Raw genomic sequence first — 25,262 nt, 5'->3', positions numbered from 1 at the left:
CACTGTATACAGGGGTATGAAAGAGACGACGGGTCATGACTCGTAAACGACTGCCTCAGCGGAGTCGTGGCGCTGTGTTGATTGCAAACACCAAAAGCAGTCGCGCGCCGCATGCACTGTCTATCCGCACGTGGACCCAATGCTGCGGCCCTCCAGTGTCGGGAACACACCAGCGTCAATCAGCTTGAAAAGATCCCACTCGGCTGCGCCCTCGGTCTTGAAGTTCCACCAGAACCAGCCCTGCGTCTTGTACTCCCATACGTCCAGCTGCGCACTGATATAGCTGGTCGTGGCAGTCTTCATCTCGTCGCTCCACTTGGAAATATCGTTCTTGTCCTCGCAGGATCCGACGTAGCTGGAACCTGAGTATGTGCCGTCGTATCGGGCGCCAATGCCAAAGCCGTTCAGGTACGTGGCGCAGTCGGTCATGGCGCCAGTCCACTCGCCGACGACGACAAACTTGTCAAAGCCCTCGCCCCAGTTCTGCGCATTCGTGCACACGTACGAGTTGTGGTCATCTGCTGACATGGCGACAAGCGAGTCGGTAAAGACTTGGTACTCGTGGTGGTCGACAATTGCACCCTCGATGCCTTCCCCAGTCAGGACTCCGTTCCACTGGGATGGGTTGACGAAGCCGTCCTGAATGATGACCATGGCTTCGCTGCCCTCGACGCCACGGACCGTGCTGAAGCCATTCTGATAGTAGGCCTTGGTTGCATCAAATCCACCCTCAAGGTTGGACATGAGCGGCTCGTTGAGGAGCTGAATGCCCTTTACGACGTCCGAGTAGTTTGCCGTTGCATACTTGTTGGCAATGATGGTTATGACTTCTTCAGTCGCAGAAACCGAATCATAGGAAGTCCAACCTGGCGACGACGTCTTTTGGCCCGAGTTGTCGAAACCATTCTGGGAGCGAGGGGCACCGTGAAGGTCAATCCACACGGCAAGACCAGTGTTTCTTGCCCATTCAATGGCGGAATCGAGGTAGGGCGCTGCTCCTTGGATGTATGGGTCCTCGCCATATTTTTGGAAAGCCCAGTAACCTATTACAAGTTAGTCGCATGTCTGTTTGCAAATTTCCACAAAACGAGCAGACTCAATTCAGGCCTGGACCTTGAATTGTATGCTTAATGTCGTGCAGGCATTCAAGAGGCACCTTCCATTGAGAAATGTGAAAGAGTCTTGGATATTGCTAGATCCAATGGCTCTACATGGTGCATGGGTGCAGATTGGAAGGCTGGGATATGCCGACTTACCAATTGGAATGCGCACGGCCCCAAAGCCATTGTCGGCGAGCTTCTGAAAGTCGTCTTGCGAAACCCACGAGTCCCAGTGGGACTTGAGAACGTCGGCAGCATTATCGGCATTTTGACAAAGCGTGTACTCGTCAACAATCCCCAGCGACGCGTCATATTGATCAAAGACTGAAGGAGTGATCCAAGGTTCGAGGACAAGCCAGCCCCCAATGTTGGCACCTCTTACTGGTGACGTACCCAGCTCGTAGGTACGCTTCTTGTGAGGAATGGCCAAGCTGGAAACCATGTGAGCGGAGCGCTTTTGAATAAATCGGTACGACTTACGCAGATGATGCCTGGAGAAGCGATGCCACGGCCAAAGCCTGAGTGAGCTTCATTTTGAATCAGAAGTGAAGCTGGAAGGGGTTATAAGAGGTGTCAATTCAATGGGATGGTGCTGGACGTGTGAATGGGCCAATTTCAGGAGGGGCACGCTACGGTTAATATACGACGAGCATGAAGATGGACCACGACGTGGAGGCAAGGATGATGACATCCCGAGCAGCAGGCTGAAGATCCGCGCACCCACGCACTCCAGCTTTTCTCGGACGCCCTTGGATGCAAGCAGAACAAAAACTTAGGGGACAAGGGTCCTAGCTCCAGGCAGTATGACATCAGGCGCATGTTGACTGTTTACTCTGGTCGGCTCAAAGGGTAAGTCCGGGATTTTGGGGCGCTCGTGGCTGGCGGTGAAGGGGCGGGCTTGGATTAGGCATTGCTCGTGGGTGGACGAGGTTTTGGACACACAATGTCTGTAGGTCCTGGGAACCTGCGTCCGGGGTGCAGCAGACAGGCCCGCGATCCATACAAGACGATCCAGTAGATTTCGGCTTTGTCGAAGCATGGGAGGCCAGCCTGTAGGAGCGATCGACGTCCTGGCAAAAGGGACTGGTGGCTTTGATGCTGGCCGGGAAGCCTATAGCGGAGCCTTTTTTTTCGCGTATGACAGCGAGGCGTCGCACACGGGTGGACGGACGGGGCCGATCTTAGCGCACCAGAAGCCAACGTGGCGCCCTCCCTCCCGAGCACGCGCTGCTCGGCGGGTGCACACATGATCTACCTGGCTTGCGACTTGGTATAGTCTTTGTCCAAGAAGCCGAAATTACAGATGACGGCGTGGACGAATCGGCTCGACGACGTGGGCCAAAAGGTCGGGAGCGCGTGACAGCGGTGTGCAGGAAATTTTTTGGGCGATCGGAGCTACGAGGCCAATGGACGGCTCTCGTGGGCATGACGGCTGTGTAGCCTTGGTTGTAGAGATACCGGTCGCAGTAGTAGCAGCTGTATCTCGAGAACGCACCCCATTCAGCTATCCGGAAGGGGAAACCAAGCGAAACAGCATAGGAAGTCGGATATGGACGGTCCGCGTAAGACCCGTGAGATCCCGGCTCCCGACGCTGCAGGCGTTGCAGGCTGGGTCGGCTCCGAACACTGGCACACCAAGAACCTCTGCCATGGCAAGGTACAGTAGTCTTGTTGTCATATGCGGCCGGCTTACTTCGCCGGGGGGTCGTCTTTTTTCGATCGAACACCCCGCTTCATAATGCTCGCCGTCATATGATGAATCCGTGCAGAAGCGACGTCAAAGGCAACCCAAGCCTCGTCAGACGTGAAAAAAGCCAGGTTCATCTGTACCAACGCAGTCTTTTGCTGGGCGCCACGAGCTGGAGGGGCTGACTCGGCCCAAGGGGACGAATGTGTGGATGTACAACAGGAAGTGTGGCTGCACGCCAATGGTTTGCAGTATGCTGCGTCCGCAATAAGGGCTCCACGTCGACACCGACTCGTATGAGGACTGAGCCAAAAGTCACTCGATGGGTGAAAAGGGTACCCAAGGACTCAGGGGGCTGCATTCCATTGACATGTGCTCGAGGCTTTGGTGCTGCTGCACTGCGACCCTATCTGCCAATTAGCGCGAACTTGCACCAACGCGTCCTAAAAATTGTGGCAGGACATCCGAGCGCGTAACGAGGCCTGCCACGGTCAAAGAAGCATCAATCGTCCGCTTGCTTTCTTTTGGACGCACTGCTCGCGATCACAGCCATGGCAAGCAAAGCCACCGCCTGCGCCATGGCCGAGGCAGAATCTCAAGCGCCGGTCGTGCGGATGCCACCAAGTCAGAAGAGGAAAAAGAAAAGAGAGTAGAGTCTCGGAGCCAATCATTGCAGAAACATCATGGGTTTGTCGGAGCCGACGGTAGAGAAGACAGAGTCGCCCGGGCAAACTGGAGTGAAACGGCGTCGATGGCCGGGTACGACGCGGATGGTGGGAGCCAGGCACTCGCCTAACTGCCCAGATTCAGCTTAGACGGGCGTGGTCTGTCTCGACGCTGGCCGACAAACACTCCATCTCAAGATTGACGAGAAACTACTCCACAATCTCCAAACGGCTCATCGCTTTTCCAATTTGTATGGCAGCCGCGCCTCGAGGTCAGATTCAACTGGCTCGGCTGTGTGGCGAAGGCAGAGGCTGAAACCTCATCCACAACGGTCTTCTTGCCAAAACGACCTTTTCAGTCTTTCAGCCATGGATCGACCGACTCAAAGCAGTCATCATCTTCCATCTGTCTTGGGCAAAGGTGGTGTTGTGTGGGGAGCCAAAGGCAACACATCCACTCGGGCACAGTTGGTCCTCTCTAGCCGCCGACAACCTCGACATGGCCTGTAGCCGCCGAGCCGCATCGCGCTCGCGAGACTACACCTCCCCAAGGCGCGTACCGTGGTGCCTTTTGACTTTGCCGCACCCGTAGAGGCGCACCCGTTGGCCAACGTCACCGGCTTGCCGCCCTAGAGCCACACAGAAATCGCACCCCTGCATTGTTGGACCCTTTTGAGGACCTCGTCGGGGTCTCATGGTGGCGGCCGGCCACTCACAAGGCCCAGAAGCAGCAGCACCCCGTCTTTTCGACGGAGCGGCTATGTGAATGACTGCTGCTCGAGGGTTTCAAGTTTGAAAGACTGCTAATTTTGCTTCTTTTGGCTTCCTCTTTGAGCCGCATGGCGAGTACCCAAAAGTGGAAGACGTTTCATGACGACAGACCAGGCAAGGCCGTGGTCTTGCGCAGCCACTGGAATGTAGTTCATCGTTGCTCAAGAAGGTCCCGCTGCGCCGCACTGGTTGGTATATATGGCTTGGGGGCGAGCCTTGGGGTTGGAAGACCATACACCAGTAATTCACACTCGTACTTTCCCTTGTCTCTGTCTTCCTCTTGTTTCCTTGCATACTCTCCTCGAATCCATTTCCGCTCTTCGTAATCGATAATCTCCGTCATCAATTTCCCTACAAGTCGCGTAATACACTTGTAATCTACCAGCGTTACTTCCGGAACGGCCATCAGGAAATCAATCTCCTTGACGCGAGAGACAACATCAACCCGTCATGCCCAAAGACGTCAAATCATCGGTCCACAACCACCGAATGGAGCCATTCCAAGTCCAGCCTGCTTCAACCACGGGAGGCCCATCACAAAGCACGGCTCAGTGGCTTAAAGAGGACGATGATAGACTGATGCAAGCTCGGGCATCAGGCCTCAACTGGCAACCCATTGCTGCTCGCTATTTTCCAAATAAAACGCCGAATGCTTGCAGAAAGCGCCACGAGAGGCTGATGGAGCGTCGCAACGCCGAGGACCTTGATGGCTTCAAGCTTGAGATGCTTGCCCAAGAGTACATGAATGTCCGCAAGGAGATGTGGAGCCTCCTCGCAGAACGGGTTGGGGAGAAGTGGGCAGTGGTTGAGGCAAAGGTAAGCTCAGGAGATTTCTGTTGTCTTGGGGAACTGGAGGCTAATGAATAGCATCGAAGTGCATGGAACGTGGCCTCAAGAACCTATCGGCAGCACATCGAGCAGCACAGCGAAAGGAACGAGGTAACTACGAAGGCGAAGACAGCGGCATCGGTGGCTCGGATGCTGAGAGCGAGGCAGAGGAATGCGGCCCGTCAGTCGATGCTGGTCCACATCGAGCCGGGCCCTCCAAACAAGCCCAGGATCAAAAACAGAGCTCGAAATCCGACACTCTTAAGACGCAGCGAGGGTTTCCTTCTATTCAGTCGATGCTCTCACCAGAACCACCACAGGCCAAGCAAGGGTGAAATGGGTGTTTGGACATTTGCTCGGACTCTCTACACGGCGGCATCATCAGAGATATAGGCGTTGGTCTTGTTTCTGCGTACATATTTGGATGGGTGGCTGTCTGGCGAGGTGTTGATGGATGGACGGCGGTTAACAGGAGGACTCTGATTGGCTGGTGGTTTTAGACTCCTGAATGACAGCGGGCAAAAGCTTCCTTGCGTGGATTGAGCAAGCGCCAAGAAGATGGGTGGGCCCCGTAGCTTTGCAATGTTCAGTTTCAGGCTTACATACGAATTGCGACCAACTGGCTGGCTGGCTGGCTGGCTGGCTGGCTGCGCGGGAACAAGTGCGCAGAGGGAGTGCCTGGCGCTGGTGGGGATGACAGAGCGGAAAAGATGGCATCATCAGGTTGGCCGGTTCGGCGTGCAGTGGATTCCTTCCTCTCCGACTCATTGACCTCAATCCTGCTCCAGCACCGCAGACAAGTCGCCCAGAGCCTCAACTTGCTGCTCGGTATACAAGGCCTGCCCAATCGCTTCATCTCGACCTCTTTGTTTCCTTATGCTTGCGCGCATTGCCCCAAGCCATGGCGCGCCGACCTGTCCGTGTTACGCGTTCCGTGCGGGTGCGCGGGTGATGGGCGCCGCGGCGCATCGAGGGCCACGTCTATCCTCCACCCTTTTGCGTCTCAAGCTTTCGCATGTAAGATTACACGGTCTGCGCAATTCGACCGCCTCCTCCACCTCCAAGTCGTTCGCTCCGTCCTCTCCTGCGTCGCCCGCCGCTCGCTCTGTCGTGCTTCCCACGGCTCCATCCGCGCTGCCGCCGCATCTTCAATTTACTTCTTTGACCACCTGCGCTTCCCGCCGGGACAGCCTCATCGTCATAAACCCAGCCATGACAGCCACCCAGACCCGCGGCCATGCGGGTCACAGTCACGGCCATCATCACCATCACACCGATCCGTCGCTGCTGCTTAGCAATGACAAGAAGGACGCCGCAGTGCGCATCACGCGCCTAGGACTCTTTCTCAATATAGTGCTGGCTATAGGGAAGGGTGTGGCTGGCTACTACTGGAACAGCAAAAGTGCGTCTCCTCGATCAACCCGTCTGATGGACTAGCGCTTCCGTTAGTCTACGCGGCTACTGCTGCCAGGACGCAAGAGACGTGGGTGACAGAATGGGACAATGGCTAATGTAGGCAAAAATAGTGCTCATCGGGGATGCGTTCCACTCTCTCTCGGACATGATGTCGGATATCATGACTTTGATTACGGTGAAATGGTCGCTTAAGCCGCCGTCGGAAAGATATCCCACGGGATTTGGCAAAATTGAGAGCTTGGGCAGCTTAGGCGTGTCCTCGCTGTTGCTCATGGGTGGTCTGGGAATCGGATGGTCTGCAGTGCTCACTCTGAGCCAGCAATTCGCCCCGGAATTGGCCGAGATGCTGTCCCAATTTGACTTCCTGGGACTAGGACACGGCCACGGCCACGGCCACGACCATGGGGGTCACAGTCACAGCGCAAGCCACATGGCAGCAGAGGCCCCGAGCTTGAATGCCGCGTGGTTATTGTTTGCATCTGCCGCCGTCAAGGAGTGGCTAGTATATGCAAGTAAGTCGTTGACCAGGCCGTCAGATCTCCAAATCGCAAAACTCGAGATAATCTTGCATTCTCCTACTGCCCGCTAACATCCACGCTCTCCCCACAGCCCGTAAAGTTGCCCGGGAGCGCAAGTCGACCGTCCTTGATAGCAACGCCATGCACCACCGCGTGGACAGCTACACGGCCATCCTGACCGCCTGCATCATCCTCGCCTCCAACTTCGCAACCAACGCCGCCTGGCTGGACCCCGTCGGCTCCCTCATCATCACCGGCATGGTCGTCAAAGCCGGCTATCAAAACTTCTTTCAGGCTATGCGCGAGCTGGTCGACGTGACTGTCGACGAAGACACCAAGGACGGCGTGCGCCGCGCCACCACCGACGCCCTCACCGACGCCGGCCTCTTCACCGGAGCCACCGCCGCCGACAGCTTCCAGCAAGTACAAATCCGCCACGTGCAAGGCGTCAAGAGCGGGCCCAACTACCTCATGGAGATTGATTTGTCGGTTCCCGGCCACTGGAGCGTCGAGCAGTCGGCGGGCGTTGAGGAGCTGGTGCGCAAGCGCATCGGCCTGCGATGCCGCGGCGTCAAGCGCGTCAAGGTGCGCTTCGTACCTGCTGACCGCCCCAGCGACGGGCCCGAGTTTCTGGACGAGTTCATCGCTGCTGATACTAGTGCGAGGAGTACGCCGGAGCATGACGACGAGCATGGCCATGGCCACGATGAGAAGAAGAAGCGGTGATTTGTTTTCATTTTTTTTTGTCTACGATCTATGTATAGAACGACGAAGAAGAACTCCAATTGTGAGAGAAGGGGAAGCTGTAGAAAGAGCTGGAATAGGGGCATTTCGAGTACTGAAAGTGCTTTACGTTCTCCTCGGTCATTGGTTGACTTCTTAGAGAAAGAGAGAGAGAGAGACGACATCTCGGCGCATCATTTGCTTCCGGATTGGGCCGTGGCGGTGTACGCTTGTATGTGGCGGTGGTCAGTCAGGTCGATCGACAAAGTGGCGGTGTCTGTGTCCGTTTTGTACGATGTGCGGCGCTATACCCATTGGATGAGATGAGTGTGCACTGTTGGCATATGATGGAAAAGACTGGCTTTTCTCCCCAATTTTGTTCTGTTCCTGTTCCCCTTTTCGTGCTCTCTGTAGAGATGTTGTTGGGCTGCCGTCTTGATTCTTGCAAACTTCGGTAGTATTGCAATGCGTGGTGATGCGCTCTGGCAATTCTGCTCGGTAGTGTTCATTGCTCCGCGGAGTAACTCCCCATTGCCTTCTGAGCAGCCGCGTTGGCGAACAGGCAGACTTCAGGACAAAAAGATTTGCGTACAAGCAACAGTCAAATGCTTATGCAACTTAAGGCCGACAGCCACCACATTCTTTGCGCGAGTTGAGCGCCCATCTCGTGGATATCAAAAGTATGAATTTAACCTCCAGACGCGCTTTAACTTCAGTCTTTCAGTCTCATGAAGTGCTCAAAGGAGGCAAACCCTCCGACAGCTCACTTGGGCAGACGGAACCTGCTTCCACTTTCTCCTTTGGATGTGCCTTTTCGAGTCGGGCAGTTCAAACAAAGTGCGGAAGGGGGCTTGTCGATCATCGTACTCTTCGGCCGGAGTTCAGCATCATCAATTTCAAAGAAAAAAAAAAAAAAAAAAAAAACCTGAACAGGACGGGAGAACAGAGGAAAATTTGTGTTGATTTCCGCCCTTTCATTGGCCCGGCAGCTTCTCTAAGGTATAGCCTCTCACATGTATACAAGTTTAATGCTAGAGACTAGGGTTAAAAAGCTAGAAGCTAGACTTTTTAAAAGGTTGCCTGACTGAGAGTTGAAAAAAAAAAAAAAAAAATCTAACTTACTAACGCTGAAGCCCGGCCTAAAAGTATCATCGTCGACATGTGGTGGAAGTCTAAAACAAGGCAATGGTAGGTTTTTGCCTTTTGCATCCCTATAATGGGACTCTCCGCGGGAGTGAAGTGCCCAAAACAGAGCTGTCGAGAAGCCAGGTTACATTCACACGCACACAGGCTCAGATTATTGGCGGACGATGTGAGACTTTTATCCGTCTTTACGTAATGTTGGCCCTATTTGAGTTGTTGCCAGCGCTGTTCTTTATGCTAAAGCGCCTAAAGCCGTAAGTAAATAACTTTGATGCAATTCTCCCCCCGGCCCGCAGTAACATGTCACTTGACTGACATCACCATGGAAAACTTCAAATGACTTGACAAATCTTGAATGCCTGAAATCGCTGTACATTACAAGCTGATCAAATAAAATGACCGCGAGCAAACAGATCTGTGGGCAGCTGGGATTCTTCTTGCTGTTCGAAGTAGCAGCGGAACATGCATGGGCGAAGAGAATCGCTGTCTTTACATCTGCTTTCACAGCCGCCATCACGTAGGTCAATAAGGGCGCGCGTCATATCACATTGACCTCATAATTCTTAAGGAGTCTTGCGATAATGGTCAATGTTCCAGCGAAACACTCCCCGTGAGCTCTCCCACCTTCACTGCCAACGAAAAAGTTGCCGCATCCGCTTTGCCAAATGCCAGTAATCCAGACCGCGTGGATGCTCTTCAATAGCTTGGAGGATAGACTGGCTCATAGAAATAGAGAACGCAGTGTTCCTCCTCTCGCAGTCGGCGAAGTCTGTGTTGAATCGGCAATGGCTCGCGAGAGCGTACGGGGGAAAGCTTCGTGTGTACTGGCGAACAAGCTGTTCACTCGTGCGAAACTTGCCTTAGGTTCTCTTACCATCGTATGCACAGCAAGCAGGACCTTCCTTTGGTTTTCTTCACTTTTCAGGCGCCGATTTTTTGCCTGTCGAATTTAATCCCTTACGATCGGTTTACTTGTAGCGCAGATCCGTGCGCTTTGCGGGTTCCTGGTTGTGGTGGTGGACCGGGTTGGTGTCGCGACTTTTGGGCCTGGTCAAAGATGGATGTCGTTGAAACGTTTTTGGCGTCCAGCTCTGTGGTTGCACGAGGCGACTGCCGAAAGTTGCATGTTTGCCATTATCCTGAGTGACAGTTTTTTCCTTCGAATGATGTAATTTGTCTACAATAAAATCATAGTGCAGGTCCTCATCACCGTAGACGCATGAAATTTGCCGTCCAAACAACTCCGTCCATCGATCCCACGCACCGTGGGCCGAACAGCTCGAGCCAAGTTCCCCGCAACATCGCAGACAGTTGTTGGACCTTGCTGCTGTCAACATTGCGCCGTGCAACGACGGTCAGAGCATCATGCATGCGGCCAGCCAGTGCGCATGCGCAGACACGCAACAACAACGGCGTACGACAGGCGAGAGCGGATTGATCAGGAGATGTCTTTGACGACACACGCTCGCTCACATGTACGCACGCACATATGCCAGAATATTTTGCATGCGTTTTGGTTTTGTTGGGGCTGTTGGTGATGAATGGCGGAGGCTGGGACAATCGGTACTTCAACGTGTCATAATTGCCAAGGTAGGTGGTGTTGAGCGAGAAGTGACGTCTGGCATAAGCATGTCTCTCGACACAGAGAGGCAGGTAGCATCGAGGTGCTTTCAACTTTTCAAATCAATCAATTCGGCAGGTAAGTCAAGTACCTAGTGAGGGAAGATCCACCCGAACTCTTCCAAGTGCCCGCACACCTGGCGTAATCGGGGGGGATTCCTCCATGTCTGCCCAATTCCATCATCACCTGAGTGATCATTCCTTTCATTCCATGCCATCCATCCATCCATCCATCCATCCAGAGAAGCAGTCCTCGATGCCAAGACGGAAATACATACAAAAGCTCCCCCTTTCCTCCGCCATACCACCAGAGCCACTGGCTTGTTCGCTCACTCGTCGTCAATGGCATCGCAAAAGCAGTCGCTTGGTCGAAAGGGAAAGCGAGAAAGGGAAGAAAAGCGAAAAAATCCTGGCGACACCATGCTCCATGTCGAACTGCACAAGACACACCATCACGCCGATACCGCGTGTTCGTCCCCAAAGCGGCATCGTATCGCATTCACCAGAAGCGTCCAACACTGCGCACTCTAATGCTCGGTCTGATAGCTCCAAAGTCTTTCTTGGGAAAGTGAAAGAGCTGAGAGAAGAGAAACAAAATGGCCGAAGGCGAAATCAAAGTGTCGCAAACCCAATCGCCAGTGGTATGCCGCATGAGAGTCCAAGCCGCAAGATGTAGAAGTCCTCGACGTGTTTGAACGGAGAAGAAGACAGAACGGAACAGAAGGGGGAATGAGGAAGTACCAGAAAGTAAAAGTCGTGCTGCAGGGGATCATGCTCGAGGACAGCATGAGTCGCTGTGAATGCCGTGGGTGATGGCCTCGGCGAAAAAGCTGTACATTGGGCCGGAAGGGTTTTGAGGCGTCGAGACTGTTTGCATGGACGGCTGAAGCAGGCCGAGGGAGACACACCCATGCGGTGGATGTGGGGTCGATCCACACAAGGTTGGTGCAGTGATGAGGCAACAGCGACGAGGCGTATGTGCTCGCCGGAGACACCGTCCATAATGGAGAGGCGATGACCGAGGGTTATACCCATACACGAGCTGGCCTGTAAATCTGATGAAGGGTCCTTGAAAGTTTCCGCCTGGAAGTTTGCGCTTTCCACACCACTCCACTCTCTACTTGGCGCTGCAAACGCCAGAGTGTTTGATTTGATCGTCAATGTAGTGCCCGTATTTGCGAAACTTTGCCGATCGTCGTGATGGCATGCCACTATCCTTCCCTGAATGTGCAGGGCCGACTAATTGCGAAAGCGGGAAGACTCGAAGGTCGCTGACAACGCCGCTGTTACCAGGACTAATCCTCATCATGCATCTACCGTCACCCCGCAGCCTTGTGGTCAATGTGCCGCGAGAAAAGAGTCGGCATGGGTGACGACGCAGAAGCTCATCAGCGAGCTAAACTCAAGCCATTGTTCTTGTAGCGCCGGTCGAAATTGAAAGACGGGGGGCTGAAAGGTTGCAAAAGGCGAGGCAGCCAAGGTGTGACGAATGAGGAAGCAAGACCATTCGATGCTTGGGAAGGGAACCGTTCCCGGGGCTGTCAATAGTTGTAAACGGTCGGCATGTTGGGTCGCTGTGTGCCATTAGCGAGCTGTGCTCAAGCAACAGGCCACCAGCGTTATCCATAATTTGGGGAACTGTGTGGTCTATCCACTCCTGGGAAGCTGGTCCCTATAATAGGTGGATGTACTAGACGGTCGGCAAGAGGTGTACAAGGCGGCCAGAAAAGACGCATCGATGGCTGGCTGTTATCGTAAAGAAGTGTTTGTGGATTCACCGCGAGCAAAAATCCTAAGTCGGAACCACTAGCCTTGCCCTATTCTGGCTGGCTGGGATCGAAGACCCTTTGCATCTCTTCAATATCTTTGATTGTGTCGTTGAAGGCCACCATCGCGCTCTGCAGAACAACGTTACGGTTCCATTCGCCTCGAAGGCTCCAGATGGCCTGCATGATGGCGCTGTTGACTTGCTCCAGCTGCTCAACAGACAGGCCTGAGCTCCGACGGGAGAGTTCATCGTGCAGTGTGATGAGCTGGTCTTCGTCGAGGATGAGCTTTGGTGGAGGTTGCTCCTGTGACTCATTGTTGTTGAGCAAGCTTGAAATGGCCGTTTGCGGACGGGATTGTGGGATCGATGGGGTGGCGAAGTGCGTCTGAGACGACTGAGAAGGCTGCGAGCCTGTGGGTTGGCTGCTGGCGAAGGCTTCCTGGGTGTCGGGGATTTCAGATCCACCAGACTGAGCGGGACCCGAAGCAAAGTCGGGATGGGCTCCAGAGCCAACGCCATTGGTGCTCTGAGTATTGGTGAAGGGCGCCGACGAGCGGTGAGAGCGATCCGAAGTCTTTTGGCCGGATGTTGTCGTTGATGCGCTATTCTGATAATCGCCGGGCTGAGTGCCTGCTGCCATTTGCGTGTGGCCCGAACGCTGGGAGCGGTTGAAGCCTTGAGTACCCTGGGTATCCGGGCCGCTGTGCTCGTCGAGTCGCAGTCGCTTGTCGCGATGCTGCTCCATTATCGAGGAGTCTTGTTCCTGACTGTCCTCACCACGAGTCGTGTCAGTGCCGCCGGCGGTGCCATGGCTTTCGCGCTGTCGCTCTTCAACAGTCACGCCGTTGGAGAGCGGGCTTGGGCCGATGCGACGTGTGGGCGTTACCGGGGGTAGTCGTTGTCCGGGGACACGTTCCCCAAGCATGATGGGACCAGTACTCTCAGTCTCGGGCTGCGAAGCCCCATGAGTAGGAGGCACATTGGCCCGCACTTCGGTAATCTCTTGGCCGTTGGCTCCCGCGGTCTTGGCCTTCTCTTCAAGCTTCTTGAGACGTTCCTGCTCCCTCTGGTACACCTGTTCACAAGCGGTGCACAGTTCTGGGTCTGCGAACTCGAGCTTGGCCATGTCGACCTCCACGTTGGTTAGAATCTCGTTCGCTTTGAGGATCCTCTCAACGTCGCCCAAGTTCTTTGCATCCTTCGCAAGCTTGACAATGTCGTCCAAGAAGTCTTTGGGCCTCTTGTAGTATCCGTTAGACAGACGCTCCTCAATGCCGGCAAGGTTGAGGTTGTAGTAAAACTTTTTGGTCGCAACTTCGAGAAGGCCCTTCTCGCCATTGCGGTCGTACGCGAGCTCAAAAGGCCGATCTCCAGCTAAGCGCATCTCATCCGGTACGTCAGTCGTGAGGATATCGGGGTTTTCTTCCTCGTAGAGATAACGGATTTGACTGTCGTCGATGACAGAGTTGCGAAACTTGCGATACTTTTGTTTGAGCTGTTCCATGATTGGCTGTATGGCAATCTTCAACAAGTTCAAAATGTGACGGTCTCGTTTTTTCAGTGCCTTTAGTTCGTCCTTTGAAGGTGCTGGAGTGGGGGGAGCAGCAGGTTCCTCAGCTTCTGCCAGTTGCTCAAACTTGCGCTTCTTGCGATTGGCATCTGGGAATTCTTTTGGCGTTTTGCGAATGTAGTTGACAATATTGCCGAAGTACTCTTTCCGCGCATTCTCATCGGGGCGTTTGAGCTCATACTGGTTCTTCAACGAGAAGCCAAAGAGATTCCGAACCATCTCTGGGTCTGGTTTGTCATCGTGGCTCAGTTGCTCCATCGTGCCAAGGACAAGGACCGGGTCGGTGGCTGGCATGGTACGAAGCAGGCCGGTGAAGGTGGTTATGACCTCTCTGCTCACAGTCGAATGCCAGATGTCGACGTTTGGAATGTAAATGACGGAAGGCTTGTGACGCCGCACTTCTTTGAAGAGCTGCACCAAGGTGGCTTCTGGTGAGCTGCCAGCCTCACCCAGCAGGTTTGGCAAGTCGAATGATTGCACATGCATGCCCTCGAACTTGTGCAGCAGCGCTGCTCCAATGTCCTGCTGGCCCATTCCTACGGATCCGCGAATGAGAAGTCGTGGGCGGAAGACCCTGCCATTTTCAAAGTCGCGGCGGAGGTTTTCCCGCTCGAAGCCAAAGTTGTCGTTTCGATCGTCGTATTGCGCCTCCTCCAGCGCTGTCAATTTCTTCTTTGGAGGAATGACCTCGTCAATGACGCGCACAATGTCCATGAGCTGCTGACGCAGTAGAGGCTCTTTGCCTTTGGACAACGGTGCAGCACCGAAGCTGGTCGACCGTTCCGAAGACGGCACAATCTTGTCCAGCGAAATCATAAAGTCCTTGGCTGAAACTTTGATCTTGTCGACATCAATCACCAGCTTCTTTGAAGACTGGTAGATTTGCGGAAATGTTCCTTGCACTGCGTTCACTGCAGCCTCGGTACAAAGAGCCCGTAAATCAGCACCACCGTACCCTTTGGTCACATGTGCGAGTTGATTTTTGAAATTGTCATCGAGAGGCGGGCTCCAGTCCTTGGTGTGAATGTCGATGATGGCACGACGGGCGTCCGCGTTGGGCAGTGGGAAGTAGAACTCGCGGTCGAAACGACCAGGACGGCGAAGGGCGGGGTCAACAGAGTCAGGACGGTTGGTAGCTCCTATCACAACCACCTGGCCACGATCATCCATGCCGTCCATCAACGCGAGCAGGGTGGCCACAATGGAAGCGTGAATCTGCTCAGACCTGCTGGACCGTACGGGCGCGATGCCATCAATCTCGTCGAAGAAAATGATGCTCGGTTGGTTCTTGCGAGCCTCTTCGAACAACATGCGCAATTGCCTTTCTGCTTCACCGACCCACTTGCTGAGAGCATCCGCTCCCTTGCGCATATAAAACGTGACCTTTTTGCCGCCATTTGTGCTGACGGCATTGGCAAGAGCGCGGGCGAGGAGAGTCTTACCAGTACCGGGTGGACCATGGAACAAGACGCCGCGTGGAGGAGTCGTCTTGAACTTGCGGAAGATTTCCGGATACGTAAGAGGCAAGGTGACCATTTCCTTGAGCTGGTTAATGTGATCTGCCAGTCCACCGACGCTGTCAAAGGTAATGTCCTGGTTGACGCTGAGCGGATCAGTGTCGGCGAGATTTTTTCTGGGATTGATTTTCCCAAAGTCAGCTGGTCCACCGCCGATTCCCTTTTGGGTAATATCCTTGGTCTTTTCAGGCACGAGCAGGCCTCTGCCGTCTGGTGTTTTGCCGATGGCACCAGCCAGCCCAGATGGAGCTGCTTGACCACCACCAATGTCGTCGTCACTACTGTCAGAGTCAAAGTCGCCAAGAGGTTCCGCCCGAGGAGGTCCACCAAGCAGGGGAGGGCGGCCACCAATACCACCAAAGGGCCCTTGGACGGAGAAGAGCGGACGCCATCCGCCAGCCGTCTTGCGACCACCTCGGTTGCGGGAAGGAGTCGCGACGACAGCATCGGCTGCTTCTTCAGCAAGCTCGTCTTGCTGCACAATGTCATGGAGGTTGGCAATCTTATAGTCGACCTTGGCCGCACGATTGCGGAGCCTGGGCGCGTGGTCATACACAATCTTGGTTTCGGGACGCTGGCGAAGGCGTTCGCGACGGCTTCGTCTGTTTTCCTTTGCCAGGACAGCTGCTTCGTCAGCGAGCTCATCTTGGTCAATCTCATCATCCGAGTCGTTTCGTCTGCGGCTTTGCTGTGACGACTTGGCGCGACTGCGGCGTGAAGATCGAAGTCCAATACTCTCATCGCTCGAGGTCTTTTGACGCTTGCTTGCTGGTGCGTCGGAGTCTGAAAGTTCGTCATCGTGCTTATCGTCGTCTTCACCGGGTTCGAAATCGCTGCTTTCGGCGGATTTGCGCTTTCGGTCGTTGGGGCGGTCGAAGGGGCCCTGCAATGCCATAAGTTCGCGCTCAGAAACCCCACGTCTACGTGTTGGATGATCTACTTTGGACGATTGATTTCGAGTGCAAGTGATGGGGCCTTCATCGCTGTCCTCGACTGGCGAGCCATGTTCCGACTCCTTGACCACTTCCTCTTCCATCTCGGCATCGTCGTTTGCTGGGGCAGCTGGAGGAGTAGCGGTCTTTTCCTTCTGACCCTCATACTGAATTTTGGATGCGACAGATGCCGCTCGATGTTGCGCCTCTTGCTCCTCGTGTTCATTGACCTCAAACGATGGTCCAGAATTTTCTTGGGACGCCTCCATTATAGTGCTTGGCCGTGGTCCTTTTCGACCCACGTTAGGACGTTGAGGTGAGTTGGACTGAGGCGATTTGCTACGGGTAGTTCGGCTACCTCGTCTTGTGTAGTGATGATGCTGCTGTGGTGACTTGCTACGAGTAGCCCTGCTGCTGCGTCTCGTGTATGACAGCGACTGGAGAGGAACTTCACGATCTTCAGACAGTCTGGCACTTCGACGCGAGGGCTGGGAGGACTGCAAAGACTTGCTGGCCGCACGGGTGGATCTGCGAGTTGCCCGGCCTGTCGACTGTTCCACAGACTTCAGTGGAACTTTGAGTTTGACGATCAACTTTTGTGGTGGTGCTGGGGAATCGTCTTCAATCTCTTCGACGTCTTCTTCGCTCTTCTCCTCGTACTTGACTTGTTTGTTTTTGATGGCGCTTCTGACGGGGCGACCTGTGCGGGGATTGGTCTCGGCCGCCTCTGTCTCGTGGCTGCTGTTTGAGTCGTATGACTGTTCGCTCAGAACCAAGTCGTCCTCGTCGTCTATGATGTCGTCCTCAGAATCTTGGTAGCCGCGACGGCGTTTCTTTGGTTGTTTGCTTGAGGATTTAGTGACCCTTCTCTTGTGGCGGGAACGACGTGGCGGCGACGACGGGTTGTCTTGAAAATCCTCGTCGTTAGAGTCTGATTTGTTCGGGTCGAAGTCGATTAAAGCGCGCTCTTTATTTGTAGGCATGGTTGTGTGTCAAGGAACGGGTGCGATGAGAGAAAAAGGTGAATGGGGAGCCTGTTTTGGCGTGGGGCGTAAGCGGAGACAATCCACGACACTATCGAAACGAGCGACCAGCCAAGTGCAACGGGAGACAAGGAGAGCGTACGGGATGAAAAAGGCGACGACAGGTCGAAGACGAGCCGTGGGTGGTGACAATTGACAGCGTGCCGCAGCCGACCGACGACGACTGCGACAGCTGCGGAGCTTGAGCGAAAGGCGAGTCGCAACGGAGGAAAACGGGCCGGTGGAGCGACAAAGGGTGCAGCGACAAGACCGAAAAAATGGGATCAATGAGTGCAGCGCTCGAGATGCGCGCGATGGGTCGGATTGATGCGATGGGGGAGGGTTGTGAGGGTATAGGGTTGTTTGGGTTCGCGTTCAGCGCGGCCACAGTGCGGCTCACGGAACCTTGCTTATGTGATCCAACATCAACCAATCAGCATCGCGACAACCACAAGTGCTTCGACAGCCCGGCCACGAAGGTCATAACGACAATTAAACGCACCCCATGACAAGATGGTCAAAATGGACTCGAACGCCTTCGAAACGGCGTTCAAAAGCTCAAGCTCACTTCCGCGACGCAATTCCGCACATTTTCAGCAACTCCCGACCCGTGACCATACCTGTACCTGGAGACTTTACATCGACGTCGCCGTCACTCTCAGGCACCCTAGCTGCCAGTGATCGGCTGCAGGAACCGTTGAGGCTCAAAACCTTATCGCCATTAAGCTCCTTGCCGGCGGGTGTGTCCTTCTGTGTGGGGATGCACGTGCCCCGCCATCAACTCCCGTCGTGCCCGAAACAACCAACAAAACAAACCCTTTGTTCCGACATGTTACCCTTCTGCATCGACAACAGCGTCCGTCTCCATCACCAATTTGACTCTTGGTCATCTTGCGCAAGCAGCTTTGCAAGGCCTGCACCTGACCTTGGTGATGCCCCCTGACGCTCCCGGGTGCGACTAGCAACACCACGCGGTTGCATAGAACTAGTCCAGAATTTGTTCCGATGAGGGTGGTGATGGCCATCCGATGCCTTGGTGATGGACGAAGCGTTGTCCCAGCGGGATGGAGCAACAACGGAGGAGCCAAGAGTGCGGTGGCTCCAGCCCAGGGCAGCCCACCTCACGCAGCCCACGCCCGGTCGCTGAGCTCTCAAATTGCACCCCTGCCGAGGTTTTACCGGTCACGCCAGGTCTGAGGTGTAGTTTCGTAAACAGCCAATCTTTCGATGAGACCATTCTGTATCAATTTGGATGATTGTAGTCTCCGAAAAGCGTGTGCCTTCAGTTAAATGTAACCGGCTCGTTCTTCTCTTCTCCCTCCTCGTCCTCTGTCAAAGCTTGGTCATTCTTCCATCCCCCGACTTCCTCTGGAATCCACACCATACTAAGTTTGTGCTCCATCCGATGTCAAGTAGCACCAGAATACTGTTACTTTACTCGTGATGCTGTTTTTTGTTCTTACGAAAAACTTCTTGTGTAGAATGCAACCATTGAAACTTGCTCTCGCTGGGATGATTTCAACTGCTTGATCTCTCTGTAGAGATCCATCACACTCTGCTAATCTTTACATGTCATGGAAGCAGCGTCCCCTCTCCTCTCCATTCTTGTGTCTTATTTCTAGGGCGCCTACAATCTTTTGTCCCCCTCATCCTTGCAGGGAATCAATGCATCGATAGCTAAGGAAACATCAGCATGCAAATAATGGAAAGCGTCAGGAAACACACTCACCCAATTCTCCCTTCGGAAAAGTACCAGCAAAGTCGACCTTTACCTTGCCACCGGGAAAATCTAACGGAATTAGTCTTTGCCTCAAGAGAGACATTTTTGTCCAATCGAGTATTTTGCGGGATCCATTCGCCACTGGTCCTAGCATCGAGAGTAGAAAGTTCGACTTGAATTTTGCATCACGAGCTTCAGTCGCTCGCTGGTACGCCCAAGCAAACCGGCCAATGGGTTCCTTGGCCATCAACTCCATAGGCTGCACCTCCACCACTTTGTTCTTGAGCAACGGCATCCAAGTGTACTCTATCCGCAGCATCAGCACCTTGCGCCCCACGCTGGAGCCAGGTGCCGACTGCCGCTTTGGCACAGCAGTGATGCTTCGCACGACATTCATTGGTGCGCCGGCGATCCACATGCCCAGGACTGACCACATCACCGCCGTGAAGCCAAGTGTAACGAGGACAAATTTTCCCGCGCCTACCTCCTGCCCGGCAGGAAACAGAATGGCGCCAGTGGCTTCGGAGGCCGCGAATGTGCCCAAGGATTGTAGATATGCTGCTAGGCGAAAGCCGAGCTGCGGCGGCGATTTGTACAAGACGACGGGCTCTTTTGCTGTGGAAAGCTCCCTGATGACGGCGTACCCTTCTCTACCAAGGAGATTGTGCACACCGCCGATGGTGTCAAAGTCCTTTGGCTTGGGAATATTGGGGTTGGCTTTCTGAAGGTCATTGGATTTGGTGGCGACCTTGACGTCGGCAAGATTTGAACGGGTGGAGTGTAGGAAGCGTGCGCTATAAAGGAAAACTGGTTGACTGGGGGGTCGACCTGAGAAGGTGCATGGTCGAAGACATGGTGGTAATTGGACGTAGGTCGGGCGATGCAGTTTGAAGATGCCTGGTGAAAAGGATTTCATGGCCCTGTGAGCATCAATGTTCGGTTCCAAGACGACATGAGAGACAACAGAAACTTACGAGTCTTCTTTACGCGCGAAAGAGCGCGTTGTAGCTTCGCTGACCGTTTGGTGTCACCCAAAGATGAAATCCGCAGCTCAACGGAGATCCGACCAAACGCCCGCCCGTCCCCGCCAAAAGCTCCGACGCAACCCGCTCTTTTCCACTCCCAACACTCCAATCCGACGTCCGTCTTCACACACCTTCGCCTTCACGCTTCTTCCTCGCATCACTTTAGAGGCATTGTCGCCTCGCCGGTCAAGATGGCCTCGCTGAGTGCCGCGTGCAGACTGTCCGCCCGAGCTGCTGGTCGCCAGCTGAGCAAGAATGTTGGCAGCAGAAGTCAGCCTCCGGGTGCCCTCGACCTGACAATTTGCGCTGACTCTCTGATGTAGGCTTTCGCACCTCGACGCCCAGCGCAGCAGCGCAAAACTTCCAGATGCCGGCCCTGTCTCCTACAATGACCGAGGGCAACATTGCGAGCTGGAAGGTCAAAGAAGGTACGGTTTCGACAATAATGAGGAGCCAGGAAATGTGTACTACGGGGGCCAAATAATGAATCTGACTTGGAATAGGAGAGTCATTCTCCGCTGGCGATGTGCTGCTGGAGATTGAGACGGACAAGGCGCAAATGGACGTCGAGGCCCAGGATGATGGTATCCTTGCCAAGATCATTGTATGGATTCAGCTCGTGGAGTTTCTGGGCAAACACTGACAGCTTTAGGCTGGCGATGGCTCCAAGACCATTCAGGTTGGTCAGCGCATTGCAGTTCTTGCGGAACCTGGCGACGACCTTAGTACGCTCGAGATCCCGGAAGAGGCCACCTCTGCCCCCAAGGCGGCTGCGCCGAAGCAAGCTGAGCCCGCCGCTCCTGCTCCCTCTGCTCCTCAATCTGGCAAATCGGCCACCAGCCCTCCTGGAAAGGCCCAGAAGCAAACATACCCCTTGTACCCTTCGGTTCTATTCACACTTCAAGCCAACGGTCTCTCCAAGGAGGACGCCGACAAGATTCCGGCCACGGGCCCCAACGGGCGTCTTCTGAAGGGTGATGTTCTTGCCTACGTTGGCCGTCTTTCTGACAGCGCCTATGCATCGACCTTGTCCAAGCAGCTCAAGGAGAAGGCCCACCTCGACTTGAGCAACATCAAGGTTGCTGCGTCCAAGAAGCCGGAGCCAAAGCCTGCCGCCCCAGCCAACGAAGAGCCCGTTCCCAAGCCTGAGACTGAGATTGCCGTCTCGATCAACCTTGAGGCGGTTCTCAAGTGCCAGCAGCGCCTCAAGGAGACGCTCGGCACGACTCTCCCGCTGTCCGAGTTCCTTGAGCGCGCGGGAGAGATTGCAAACGAGGAGCTGCCCCGATCCAAGAAAGCGCAGCCGACTGCTGATGAGCTCTTCGACGCTGTCCTGGGTCTCAACAAGATTCCCTCGACTTCGAGGGGTGGCTTCATCCCTCAGACCCAGGCGATTCCCGCCGTTTCCAGGGGAGTCAAGTTACCCAAGAAATCCGACATAATCGATATTCTGGCTGGGGAGCCCGGCAAGACTGCGGCTCCGAAGACTGCTTCGGCTGGTGTTGCAGCTCCCATCAACGTATTCAGCCTTAGCGTACCCAAGGAGGAGGAGAGGCGGGCCAATGTGTTCCTGGCGAGGTTCAAGACGATATTGGAGACGGAGCCGGGCCAATTGATTCTATGAAGAGTACATACAAGACGATAGACGCAGATGTGACTTGTACTGTCTTTCAATGAAATACCCCCGAGTCACATGGGAAGAGAGGATGTTTATATAGGGCAGGATTCGCATAGTAAAACCACGCGCAATGAAGAGGGAAAGATCAGTTTTAGTGCGAGGGCGCAAATGTGACGATCTCTGGGGCATAGTGGTGGGCGTGCCGAAACAGAGGAACACGGCCCGGGAGCGGGCACCTGCGCGTCCCCGGATTGCTGGTCTCAGGATGACAGTTGACAGCGGGCGAGAAGGGGCGGGTGTTTTGATGGTGTTTGGTACATGTACCTGGGCTGTCTGACCGGGCCTCGGCACGCACTAGACTACCGTAACCAGCCGTACCTAGACCAGAGCCTCTCCCTCGTCTCGGGGGCCTGGCTCCCTGGCAGCCGCTTGCCGACCCAATAGGGACATGTGCGTCTGCCGTCACACGTCGGGGCAGGGCTGCCCTTTGATGCAAGCTGTTGTTGCATGTGCTGTTCGGGCGGAGGGAAAGCGACAGAGGAGTCGGGCAAAAGTCCGATGGCGGAAAAGACAGAGAGGCATGGGTGTCCAAGGGGGGGGGGGGGGGGGGGGGGGGGGGGGGGGGCGAGTGGCTAGAGACGCAGGTCGGGCAATTGGGCGCTCGAACCGAAGGAAGCGAGGACAGATGCAGATCGACTAGCTGGAGTGTATCCAGGTACCAGAGTCCAGAGCGGAATTTGCAGACCCTGAGATTGAGTCTTCACAGGGCGCCAGGAACCCGGAAGCGCTGCAGAAAGTGCTGTAGAGAGGGAGAGAGGGAGGGAGAGAGAGAGAGAGAGAGAGAGAGACACCCAGGTAGTCATGGCGCCGGCCAGAAGGGGCGCGCGCCCTACAGTCACGACGCCCGGAACCATCCGACTAGCGCGGCAGCCCCATGGCTGGCTGGCTGGCTGGCTGGCTGGCAGGCTGGCAGTGCAGTGGCACTTTTACAGTGCAGCTTTACACCTCACTCACAATGAATTGAGGCTGAGGCTCCAAATCCTTCTCCCTCCCTCTCTCCACACCCGCCCGCCCTCTTTCCCCAGACTGGACCTAACCCCAACATTCTGTTCGCTTCCGCTTCTCTCACCCGACCCTTCCCTCCGCCGCGTCGCCCATTGCCATTGCCATTGCCATTGTTGCGCACCGACTCCCTCGACACCCCCCATTTCTCCTCACCGCTTGCGACCTCTCGGTGCCGGCGTTCAACATGGCTGCCGCCATTAAGGAAAGCGTGACTGGAGCTCTGCTTGGCACAACCGAGGAGCCGAACCTCACCGACGTCGCGAGGTCCATCTTCTTTGCGCACGCCGTCAAGGACGACACCACCGGCGAGTATTATCTCGGCAAGGACCAGTTCATTGACTCGGTCGTGCCCTCAACCGAAGACTTTGTGAGCCCCTATGCGCCTTGCGACGCCGTCTGACTCTAACGCTCACCTTCACAGCACAAAATCAAGCGTGACCAGTACGGCATCCTCTTTCTCGTCGCAGACCGCAAGAAAACCGGCCGCGTGACGCTTCAAGACTGGAGCTTCTACAACAACCTCATCTCAAAACCCGACGCCGAGTATGAGCTTGCCTTTCGCCTTTTTGACGTCGAGGGCACCGGCCAGGTCAGCTTTGGAAAGTTCCTCGAGATATACAACCTACACAAGGGCGATGACTCGTTGCCATTTGACTGGAGCTCGGAATGGGCGTCGCTGTACATTGGCCGCAAGAACAAGCGCCACACCATGACGTATCCGCAATTCTCGCAGATGCTGCGCGGCCTGCAGGGCGAGCGCGTGAGACAGGCCTTTTTGCACTTTGACAAGAACGGCGACGGCTACATTGAGCCCGAGGAGTTTCAGCGCATCATCCTCGAGACCGCTGGCCACAAGCTTTCCGACCACTTGCTCGAGCACTTGCACACGCTCTGCAACATTTCCGCGGGCAGCAAGATCTCTTACGCCAATGTGCGCGCGTTCCAGAACATGATTCGGGAAATGGACTTGGTCGAGCTCATCATCCGCAATGCGACGACCAAGAGCGGTGATGGCAAGATCACCAGGACAGATTTTCTCAACGAGGCAGCTCGCATCACGCGCTTCTCGCTCTTCACGCCCATGGAGGCTGACATTCTCTTCCACTTTGCCGGCCTCGACGAGCCCTCTGGCCGTCTCGGTCTGTCCGACTTTGCCAAGGTGCTGGACGCGTCCTGGCACACCTACCACGACGACTCAGACTCGAGTGACATTGCTTCCAAGGCCTCGTCCACGGCCAAGAACTTTATGCACGACGTGCTCGAGTCGGTCCACCATTTTGCGCTGGGCAGTTTGGCGGGTGCGTTTGGTGCCTTCATGGTCTACCCCATCGACTTGGTCAAGACGCGTATGCAGAACCAGCGCGGCCAGCGCGTCGGCAACGTGCTTTACAAAAACTCGATTGACTGTTTCCAAAAGGTGATCAAGAACGAGGGCGTTCGCGGTCTTTACTCTGGTGTTCTTCCTCAGCTTGTTGGTGTTGCCCCTGAAAAGGCCATCAAGCTTACCGTCAATGACCTGGTCCGCGGCAAATTCACGGACAAGAAGACGGGCGCCATTTGGTGGCCTTATGAGATTTTGGCCGGTGGTATGGCTGGTGGATGTCAAGTGGTGAGTGCTTTTGCTGTCTTGTCTAGGGACATATCTGATGCTGTCCCAGATCTTCACCAATCCGCTTGAGATTGTCAAGATTCGCCTCCAGGTGCAAGGTGAAATCGCAAAGACGGTCGAGGGTGCCCCGCGCCGTTCAGCCATGTGGATCGTCCGCAACCTGGGTCTCGTTGGTCTCTACAAGGGTGCCAGCGCCTGTCTTCTTCGCGACGGCAAGTCTTTCTTCCTATAGTTGGCCGGTGATCCTTCTAACCTGTAACAGTGCCTTTCTCCGCCATCTACTTCCCTACGTACAATCACTTGAAGCGTGACTACTTTGGCGAGTCCCCAACCAAGAAGCTCGGCATCATCCAGTTGCTCACCGCAGGTGCCATTGCCGGCATGCCTGCTGCCTACCTGACTACCCCGGCCGATGTCATCAAGACGCGTCTTCAAGTTGAGGCTCGCAAGGGCGAGGCAACCTACACATCGCTCCGTCACGCCGCCAAGCTCATCTGGCAGCAAGAAGGCTTCCGCGCCTTTTTCAAGGGCGGTCCCGCACGCATCTTGCGCTCGTCGCCGCAATTCGGCTTCACGCTTGCCGGCTACGAAGTCCTCCAGAACCTGCTGCCTATGCCGGGCTCGGCCACGCACGGCGAGGCGGCCGGCCACACCGAGCCCGCCGTCGGCCTCGCCGAGGCCAAGGCGCCCTTGCCCTACCTCCGCTCGCGCAACGCCCTCAAGATCATCCTCGACCTCGACGAGAACTTTGGCCGCCCTAAGCTACCCCAGGGCCAGCGCTGGGAGGGCTTCCCCGGCTTCGGCGGTAAGATTGTGCAGAACGGTGCAAATAAGTGAGGCGCTGTGCGCTGGGAGCATTCACGCTTCTGACTCACCGTCTACCTCTTGCGCGTGAGCTGGGAGCATTCGCGCGCGGGGCTTCATTGACGTCCTTGTGTTTGGAGC

The 25,262-nt window shown here is 55.1% G+C and overlaps 7 protein-coding genes across 7 annotated transcripts; 4 read left to right on the top strand and 3 right to left on the bottom strand.

Annotated features, from left to right (window-relative positions):
• Positions 1-83: 83 nt before the first annotated feature.
• On the bottom strand, positions 84-1,818 carry IWZ02DRAFT_181364 (glucan 1,3-beta-glucosidase). The gene is made up of 3 exons (XM_066762298.1): positions 1,581-1,818; positions 1,257-1,531; positions 84-1,043 (listed from the first exon to the last, which is right to left on the bottom strand). Exons 1-3 carry the CDS (start codon positions 1,631-1,633, stop codon positions 121-123), a joined length of 1,251 nt encoding a protein of 416 aa, XP_066625268.1. The 5' UTR covers positions 1,634-1,818; the 3' UTR covers positions 84-120.
• Positions 1,819-4,727: 2,909 nt separating this feature from the next.
• IWZ02DRAFT_366675 (uncharacterized protein) lies at positions 4,728-5,359 on the top strand (the record flags this gene model as incomplete). Its single annotated transcript, XM_066764362.1, has 2 exons — positions 4,728-5,039; positions 5,099-5,359. Coding segments are annotated over 2 exons (573 nt in total), but the record flags the coding sequence as incomplete, so codon positions are not given.
• A 904-nt stretch (positions 5,360-6,263) lies between these two features.
• IWZ02DRAFT_488234 (putative cation efflux family protein) lies at positions 6,264-7,711 on the top strand (the record flags this gene model as incomplete). The annotated part of the gene is made up of 3 exons (XM_066769441.1): positions 6,264-6,453; positions 6,578-6,979; positions 7,077-7,711. The coding sequence occupies 3 exons, from the start codon at positions 6,264-6,266 to the stop codon at positions 7,709-7,711; spliced, it is 1,227 nt and encodes a 408-aa protein (XP_066625266.1).
• A 4,577-nt stretch (positions 7,712-12,288) lies between these two features.
• IWZ02DRAFT_372069 (Bromodomain-containing AAA ATPase protein) lies at positions 12,289-17,241 on the bottom strand (the record flags this gene model as incomplete). Its single annotated transcript, XM_066764606.1, has 3 exons — positions 12,289-16,014; positions 16,267-16,612; positions 16,652-17,241. The coding sequence occupies 3 exons, from the start codon at positions 17,239-17,241 to the stop codon at positions 12,289-12,291; spliced, it is 4,662 nt and encodes a 1,553-aa protein (XP_066625265.1).
• Positions 17,242-18,712: 1,471 nt separating this feature from the next.
• Positions 18,713-20,077, bottom strand: IWZ02DRAFT_181275 (uncharacterized protein). The gene is made up of 3 exons (XM_066762297.1): positions 19,975-20,077; positions 19,010-19,920; positions 18,713-18,957 (listed from the first exon to the last, which is right to left on the bottom strand). Exons 2-3 carry the CDS (start codon positions 19,914-19,916, stop codon positions 18,908-18,910), a joined length of 957 nt encoding a protein of 318 aa, XP_066625264.1. The 5' UTR covers positions 19,917-19,920; positions 19,975-20,077; the 3' UTR covers positions 18,713-18,907.
• A 139-nt stretch (positions 20,078-20,216) lies between these two features.
• On the top strand, positions 20,217-21,649 carry IWZ02DRAFT_468063 (uncharacterized protein; the record flags this gene model as incomplete). The annotated part of the gene is made up of 4 exons (XM_066768604.1): positions 20,217-20,236; positions 20,371-20,453; positions 20,529-20,629; positions 20,678-21,649. 4 exons carry the CDS (start codon positions 20,217-20,219, stop codon positions 21,647-21,649), a joined length of 1,176 nt encoding a protein of 391 aa, XP_066625263.1.
• Positions 21,650-22,648: 999 nt separating this feature from the next.
• On the top strand, positions 22,649-25,196 carry IWZ02DRAFT_181228 (calcium-binding mitochondrial carrier protein-like protein Aralar1). Its single transcript, XM_066762296.1, has 4 exons — positions 22,649-23,075; positions 23,130-24,317; positions 24,367-24,529; positions 24,580-25,196. The coding sequence occupies exons 1-4, from the start codon at positions 22,893-22,895 to the stop codon at positions 25,152-25,154; spliced, it is 2,109 nt and encodes a 702-aa protein (XP_066625262.1). The 5' UTR covers positions 22,649-22,892; the 3' UTR covers positions 25,155-25,196.
• The last annotated feature ends 66 nt before the right edge of the window (positions 25,197-25,262 follow it).

The sequence above is a fragment of the Phyllosticta citriasiana genome (genome assembly GCF_038021145.1).
Source record: "Phyllosticta citriasiana strain CBS 120426 chromosome Unknown IWZ02scaffold_3, whole genome shotgun sequence".
NCBI classification, from domain to species: Eukaryota; Fungi; Ascomycota; class Dothideomycetes; order Botryosphaeriales; family Phyllostictaceae; genus Phyllosticta; species Phyllosticta citriasiana.
Note: the sequence above shows the minus strand (reverse complement) of the source record. Positions and strands in the feature narration are given on the sequence as shown.

What these genes read in the sequence shown, in the direction of transcription:
- IWZ02DRAFT_181228 (XM_066762296.1), top strand. Translation starts at nt 22,893, where the DNA reads ATGGCTGCCGCCATTAAGGAAAGCGTGACTGGAGCTCTGCTTGGCACA. An exon ending in TGGCTGGTGGATGTCAAGTG is followed by an intron (nt 24,318 to 24,366) that starts GTGAGTGCTTTT and finishes ATGCTGTCCCAG; the next exon opens with ATCTTCACCAATCCGCTTGA. An exon ending in CGCCTGTCTTCTTCGCGACG is followed by an intron (nt 24,530 to 24,579) that starts GCAAGTCTTTCT and finishes AACCTGTAACAG; the next exon opens with TGCCTTTCTCCGCCATCTAC.
- IWZ02DRAFT_181275 (XM_066762297.1), bottom strand. Translation starts at nt 19,916, where the DNA reads ATGAAATCCTTTTCACCAGGCATCTTCAAACTGCATCGCCCGACCTAC. An exon ending in TTTTCCGAAGGGAGAATTGG is followed by an intron (nt 18,958 to 19,009) that starts GTGAGTGTGTTT and finishes ATGTTTCCTTAG; the next exon opens with CTATCGATGCATTGATTCCC.
- IWZ02DRAFT_181364 (XM_066762298.1), bottom strand. Translation starts at nt 1,633, where the DNA reads ATGAAGCTCACTCAGGCTTTGGCCGTGGCATCGCTTCTCCAGGCATCA. An exon ending in CTTCTCCAGGCATCATCTGC is followed by an intron (nt 1,532 to 1,580) that starts GTAAGTCGTACC and finishes CATGGTTTCCAG; the next exon opens with CTTGGCCATTCCTCACAAGA. An exon ending in GGCCGTGCGCATTCCAATTG is followed by an intron (nt 1,044 to 1,256) that starts GTAAGTCGGCAT and finishes AACTTGTAATAG; the next exon opens with GTTACTGGGCTTTCCAAAAA.